This window comes from Helobdella robusta (genome assembly GCF_000326865.2).
Source record: "Helobdella robusta unplaced genomic scaffold HELROscaffold_16, whole genome shotgun sequence".
NCBI lineage: Eukaryota > Metazoa > Annelida > Clitellata > Rhynchobdellida > Glossiphoniidae > Helobdella > Helobdella robusta.
In genome coordinates, this window is record NW_008703893.1 from 2,979,588 (window position 1) to 2,987,928 (window position 8,341).

Genomic DNA, 8,341 nt, shown 5'->3' on the forward strand with positions numbered 1-8,341 from the left:
GTTGTTGTTGTTGTTTGATTTTGAAGTGTTGTTGTGTCATATGACGTCATTGTCGGCCTTACGATCAATGCGTGTGGTCTTACTTACCTATGTTTTTGTCACTTTCATCTCCATCTCTGACGTCATCTCTGACGTCATCGCAATTATAATTTTTGTATAATCGTCACCGTCGCTTACGCGATTTTTTCATAATTTATTTCTCTATCATCATTGTAATCTTTGTCATCGTCAGCATCGTCATCATCTTGACCATTGTCGTCGTCATACTCTTCATCGCCGCCGTCGTCATCCTAGCGACAAAAAATATTGTTGCAGATTTAGGCGCTGTAAATATTGCCTGTGTTGACATTTTGGCAGTTTTTTTTACGACTTGAACATTAAAATAAGACTTCAACCACTCGTACTATTTTAGTCTTTAGTGGTTGTTGTATATGTTGTAGTGTTGTAGTTGTGAAGTGTCGCGAGGTAAAGTGTTATAATTTCGATTGGTGTCGTTAAATTAGTAGATGAAGTTGATGTTGTTGCTGCTGCGATTGTTTGTTTTGACGCCGGTTGTGGTTAGTTTGGTTGTAGTGAGTGTGGTTGTAGTAAGTGTGGTTGTGGTAAGTGTGGCTGTAGTAAGTGTGGTTGTAGTAAGTGTGGTTGTAGTAAGTGTGGCTGTAGTAAGTGTGGTTGTAGTAAGTGTGGCTGTAGTAAGTGTGGTTGTAGTAAGTGTGGCTGTAGTAAGTGTGGTTGTAGTAAGTGTGGCTTTAGTAAGTGTAGTTGTAGCAAGTGTGGCTGTAGTAAGTCTGGTTGTAGCAGGTTCAGTTATGGCAAGTGTAGTTGTTGAAGTTGTTGTAACTGTGGTAGTTTTGGCGGTGAAAGTGGCCACACTGAACAGCTGAACAGACATTGCGAGAAAGAGAGAGAGAGAGAGAGAGAGAGAGAGAAGTTACAGATTGCCAGCAAGAACCGGAGTGCCAGTTTGTATTTCATGATGTTACATTCATTCGTTATATTGTTTCACCATTTCGCAACCCTCTTGCTTAATTTATAACTCTCAGTTAATAACAAAACATTAATATTTTAGAATAACAAAAATATTAAAATCAATTAAAATAGTACAAATAGTTGTTTTTTTTCCTAAACAAATTAGAAAAACCTTTTTGCTTCTACAAGAGAAAGATAAAGATCAAAGGAAGCCTTACTGTGCCAAACATTTTAACAATGAATGAATGAATGGATGGATGAATGGATGAATGAATGAATGAATGAATGGAGGAATTAAGGAACGAAGGAAATGAATGATATAGCGAATGAAGTCAAAAAATATATTACAATGCCTATTGTTTTTTTTACTTCCAAATTATTTTTGATTCATTTTAAAATGAATGAACGAAAGAATGAATAAATGATTGAAGAGAATAAAAGAATGAAGGAGTGAATTATTGGATACGTATATATGTATAGATAAGTTTTATTTTATGGGCTACGCCAATGCAATTAAATTTTATTCTCCTCATTCTCCCCCATTAATCAGCCCTCTCTGTTTTGATCTATAAAAGAACCAAAAAAAACTTAATGTAGAAATTTTATTATTTTTGTTATTGTTATTATTATTCTTCATATCGTTACTGTTGTCATTATTATTACTTTTGTTATTATTCCTCTTATTGCCTGCAATAAATTCGCTGATGTAGATGTAGATTGGAGATAGCACACTTCTCCCAGATGCTGGCGAAGATAACGCGAGTACCAGCCAACGAGTACACTGAAATACGCGACGAATGTGCATTAACGAAAGAAAAATGTACCTTTAAAATACAAATTTAGTTGCTTATATGTATATTCGCATGAAAATATGAGATATGAGGAGTTAATTCACATGAAAAGAAATGTACACATGTATGTATATTTATTTGTTTGTCTGTTCGTCTCTTGGTTTTTCTTAGTTTAAATTTTCATTTATTCAATTCTTCATTCATCCTTTCGTTCGTTCGTTCGTTCGGTAAAATGCCAAAAGATGAAATGGACAAAATGCGTCTAAACCAACACAAGAAGTATCCATGTTGTATTTACGTTTGGAAAAATTTTGATGGAAAATTTCATATTTATCCATTCAAAAATCTGTCTCTCTCTCTTTCCCTCTCTTTCACTTTTTCTCTTTATTTCACTTTCTCTCTCTCTCTCTCTCTCTCTCTCGATATGATTGTAAGTATTTACGTGTGTGTTATAGTCGCAGACTTTTTGGAGTTTTTATTCTATAATTATTATATTATATTACGTTCTATAAGACAAATAATAAATGAACGAATGGAAGAATGAATGAATGAATTAATGAGAAACGAAGTAACGAATGGATGAATAACTGAATAGATTTAACTTGCATAATTAAATAAAATGGTCAATAATTTATTTCATTTGGAAAGTTAACACTGGAGATTTAAGATTCAAGAAAAAGCCTTAAATTTTCATGAGTTTATAACACAGTTTGTGTGAGTATGTATGCGTTCGTGTGCGTGTGTGTGTGAATGGATGTAGATATCTGTGTGTATACAGATACACGTAGGGTCTTTGTGTATGTATGTGTCGCTATCTCATCCATTATTTTCATCTTGGTTCTACGTATTTCTTATGAAAGAAGATCATCTTTTTAAAAAGTAATATTGGCTTTGATTTGTTTACTCCAAGTTTTAAAATTCGTAAGAATTGACATTTTCTTAGGCAAATATTTATTTAAAACGAAATGGAAAAAACACACACACACAAACACACACACAAACTCACACACAAACACACTCATAAACATTGACACACATAGAAACAGACACAAGCAGACACAAACACACATACAGTGTTATGGAGATTAACAATAAAGAATCACTAGCTATAAACGAAAGACATTGGTAATATAGCATAAGCGCCCGTAACAAGCATAAATCAGGCGGTTATGTCTTGATTTGCTGACCAAACCTCACCAGTGCTTTATGAGTGTTTGTTGGCCAGTTGGCTAGATGGTCAGCAGTTGGTTGGATGGTGGTTGGTCGCTTGGTTGATTAGTTGGCTGGTTGGTTGGTTAGTTAAAAAAATGACACACACACACACACACACACACATACACGTAAACAAACACCCACACACACCCACACACCTACACACACACACACACACACACACACACACACATGAAGACTCTATACAAAAACAACCACATACATATTTTATAAAAGTTATTTATAAAAGTTAACCAGTATTTACAATAATGTTTATGAGGCTCAGATGGATTGTTATTGGGAGGCGTGCCTATAAGCGCATAAACAGCAATAGAAAGGTAGATTTTTACACCTACTTGTACACATACATGCAAACAAACAAACAAACATCCATTCATCTGTATATACACACATGCACACACACATACATACATACACACCACACACACACATACATACCTTCATGCATACATACCCGCATACATACACGCATGCATACACGCACATACAAACATACATACGTACATAAAAAGTGTGTTTATATCATTTGGCAGCCTCATAAAGCCACATGAAGTTGTAGCGACGTAAAAACGCCTGGCGCACCCTGACGACCGATAAATTGATGTATGCACTATTCCCACACACAATATACAAACATTAATGATCCTGTAAACGTGTTTATACAAATATATACAAACATGTATGTATGTATGTATGTGCTTGTTTTTATGTGTGTTTGTGTGTGTTTGTGTGTGTGTGTGTTGTATGTGTGTGTGTTTGTGTGTGTGTGTTTGTGTGTGTATGTATGTATGAATGTATCTATACAAACATAAACAACATAGTCATAAACATACATGTATACATTTACATTACGATACATAGAGATGTATTTAACGACACCCAGCCATAAACAAAACTCCCTGTCCACGTTCGCATAAATAAATGCATACAACTGCATACAAAGACGCAACTGCATACTAGCGCAAACAAACAAAAAATACAGATACAAAGTAATACAAACATGTTTTCTTAAATTGCAAGTTTCCACATAAATACTAAGAAATACAATCAATCAGAATGCCGTACAATATAATAAAAATTTGTTAAAGATACAACAAAAAACTCAATCTAGAGCACTTTATAACATAACAAACACACACACACACAACACACACATTATTAACAAAAAAAACTGTTCGAATTAATGCTATATCTATTTCTGCTGCCTACTTGCATGTTTAAATTATTTTTAACATGAATGAGGCATACAAACTAACATATAAACATATATACAGGCATACATACATACATACATACATACATACATACATACATACATACATCCATACATACATACATACATACATACATACATACATACATACATACATACATACATACATACATACATACATACATCAACGTTTTATCGCTAGCCGCGTGACGTCATAAAGATGGTGGCGTCGCGATTGCTGAGCCGACCTCCCGGAGAGCCAATCGCATAATGGGTTTTGTTGATGTTCATGGGGTCACTTTGTTGTTGGGAGGGGTTTTGGGGGCAAATAATGAGGCCAAAATTGTAACAAGGCCAAAAAATTTGTGAATTGTTTTTTTTTCAATATATTCAATTCATTGAAACTTTATAGATTATTACTGTTATGATAGATTTAGGATAGGCATACATACAAACACATACAAACAATTTAGGATATGCATACATACAAACACATACAAACGACATACATACATACATGCAAACACATACAAACTCAAATACACACACACGCATGCACACACACGAGATAAATCTGCATTTGCAAGCATATTGAGCCCTAAACAGAAGGGGCATTAATGTAGATCGCCAGCCAGCCAGCCAGCCGGTCGGTCGGCCAGCAACATTAGTAATGGGTTGTTAAAAGTAATTGCATACCACGGGTTAGCGCTCTCAACAAATATTTGCATGCATCTTTTGCCACAAATTTCCTCCGTCTCCTTTTCTCTCTCTCTATTCTCTTTCACTTTTTCTTCCACTTTATCTCTCAATTTTATGCTTTTTCATTTTTGGTTTTTGAATGTTTTTTTGCAATTTATTTGTTTCATGTTTTCTATAAATCTATAACTTATTTTCCCTCTCCATTCTTCATTCTTTATCTTTCTCTCTCTATCTCTTTTTGAATTATTTATTTTCTTCTTCCTATTTTTATATCAATTTTTCTGCGATCTTTCGCGTCAAATGTTGTTTCAAACGCGAGTTTATTTCCAATTCATTTCGATCAGTCAAAGACACGTGCACGTGTTCATTCATATACAGTCTGAAGAAAAAAGAAGAAGTTAATCCAGTATGAAAAATCGAAATGCCTATTCGTAGCGAGAAATCAATAGCTATCTATGCAGGACGGATGGATACATTTGAAAATAAAATTTATCAAGATTCAGTGGAGGCATTAATATTAAAGAGAGATCTATGCCGTCTGGATTAAGAATTATTAATGTATATTTGGCGTACTATATAAATAACACGGTACTTAAATGCAATTGTTTGTTTGTCCATTTGTCTTTTATCTATCTATCCATCCATCTATCCATCCATCCATCTATCCATTTATCTATCTATCTATATATCTATCTATCCATCCATTCATCCATCCATCCTTACACGCGCGCACACACGCACAACGCCACAAAGACATTAAAATGAAAAGTCTTCCTGTGATAACATAAAATAATATTCGTCTCAAATTAGAGGGATAAATCAAAAACCACCATATACGGAGAGAGAAAGAGAAAGAGAGAGAGAGAGAGAGAGAAAGAGAAAGAGAGTAAAAGGAGTGAGAAAAAAAGACAAAAGGAGAAAGGTAAAAAGAGAGAGAGAGAGCGGGAGAGAGCTACTTATGCTTAAACATGCGTGAAAATGTGTCTTTCTGTCAACATAAATGTATGCATGCGTGTGTCTGTATGTGTGCGTGTGTATCTGTCTTTGAGTGTGTATGTTTATTTGTTTGTTTGCTTGTTATAGTTGTAAAAAACCAAAAACAACACACATGAACGAACGTACGAACGAAAGATAATAATTAAATAAACCTACTCGATCTAATGCACAAACATATGTCTATCATTAGCCAAGCTTTTAAAAAGATTTCAAGGAAATTGTCAAGAAATTTATCAAGCCAACTTTCTAACGATTTAGTCATCCGTTCGTTCGTTTGTTCGTTTATTTATTCATTCATTCATTCGTTTGTTCATTCATTCATTTAATCATTCTTTCATTCACTCATGTATTTATTCATATATTCATTCATTTGCTAGTTGGTTCATTCGTTCAACCATTTTTTGTGGATTTTTTTATGAATGAATGAATGTATTAATGAATGATTGATTAGATGAATGAACGAATGGATGAACAAATGATTGAATGAATGGCTGAATAAATAAATGAATAAATGGATGAATGAATGGAAATTACTTGGGGTGGATAAAAAAGTTGAAGGTGCCACTCGAGCCAAAAATCAAAACGACAAACTTACTTAGACCTGATAATTTTAGTACGCTCGTACTTCACAATTTCTTTATCTCTCTCTTTCTCACTCTTTCTCTCTTTTCTCTCTTTCATTCTTTCACATTCTATCTTTCTCTTTTTCCTCTCTTTAATTTATTTATTTATCTAACCATCCATTCATTCAATCATCCATCCATACATTCACTTTATTTTTAGCTCATTCATCCATAGCTCATTCATCCATACATTCATTAACTCATTCATTCATTCATTCGCTCGTTCATTTTTTCCCTCAGCTAAGTGATAGCAATATATTTATTCTTTTATGCCCAGCTCTTGCCGCGTAAAAGTGACTGACGATGTGAATTTCGCTATAAAAGTCATCCTAACTCTCAATTAACCACGACCACCATGCATGCATATATTCTTTTGTATCTCAATCCAATAACACGTGCGATGAATTGAATGAATGAACGAACGACGAATGAACGAACGAATGAATGAATGAACGAACGAACGAATGAATGAATGAAAGAATGAATGGATGAGTGTGAATGAATGGGATAAAGAGAGAGAGAGAGAGAAAGAGAGGGAGAGAGAGATATAAAATAAATTAATTTTTGTAGATGTTTATGTTGTGTGCGTGCGTTCGTTCCTTGTTTTTAAGTTTAGAAAAAAAAAATTTAAAAAAAGATTTTTTTTTAGAGAATTTTTTTCATTCAAACACAGCAAACTCACACAAAAGACAAAATATAATAACATAAAATTTAATTAATTTAATTCTATCATGTTTTAAAAAGTGGAAAAATATTTCAAAATTAATATCGCAGAGAAAACTAATGAAAAAGATTGCATTAGCGTTAAAGTGTATATATACACACATACGCAACACACACACACATACATACACGCACACGCACATACATGCATACATACACGTACATACACACGTACATACACACATATGCCTTTATTGAAATGTTGTTTTAAAAAGAATAATTTGAATCTATTGTTTGCATTACTTAGAAGCAAAATGGATTGAAATGAAAAAAAATTAATGATTTTGAAAAAATGTGTGCTTCTGTGTGTGTGCGCGCGCGTGTGTGTACACGTGTGTGTGTGTGCGTGTGTGTATGTGTGCGTATGCACGTGTGTGTACGTGATTCTGTAATGATTTTGAACAAAATCTTTCATCTGTATTAATAATGTTACGAATACTTCTATTGAGACAAATCATTTTCGTCATCTCTTGCATCTTTATGGAATTTTTACGAACCTCTTAAAAAATATTGTAAGTATGGCTTATATATATCCTATATGTATATACGTGCAATAATAATAATAATATGAATAATATAAATATTAATACTAATAAATAATAAAAATAATAATAATAATAACAATTTTTAGAAAAAGAGTGAAATGAATTAAACTTTCTGTCATCAAGGAGGCTGATAACTTAATTGAATTGTCTAAACGCTTTTTTTCTTCTTATTATTATTGCTATTGTTTTTGCAATTATTATTATAATTATAGTTATTGTTGTTGTTGTTGTTATTGTTGTTATTAGTATGACGTCACGATCACTTCAAAACAGGAAACAGCAACAGCGACGAGGAGGGCGACGGTTCATCAGTGGTTCATACGAAAGAATTTTGCGAACGTGAGATGTTCGAAGCTTCCTGTCCATCGTCACCACAGCCACCACCGCCACTGTCGTCGTCGTGGTCGCCATCAGCAGCGGCGACAGTCGCTTCAGTTTTGTACGACGAGGTGATATTGATTCGGGAGGCGATGTACGGCCGGATGAAAATTAGTAGGTGTGTTAAAGCTCAGTACGGCACCATTGGCTGTCAAGTTGGTTTTCTTTCGT

General features: G+C 33.9%; 1 protein-coding gene across 1 annotated transcript; it reads right to left on the reverse strand.

The window, feature by feature from the left end:
• Nucleotides 1–499: 499 nt before the first annotated feature.
• On the reverse strand, nt 500–892 carry HELRODRAFT_169860 (hypothetical protein; the record flags this gene model as incomplete). Its single annotated transcript, XM_009015666.1, has 1 exon — nt 500–892. The coding sequence occupies one exon, from the start codon at nt 890–892 to the stop codon at nt 500–502; it is 393 nt and encodes a 130-aa protein (XP_009013914.1).
• Nucleotides 893–8,341: the final 7,449 nt, after the last annotated feature.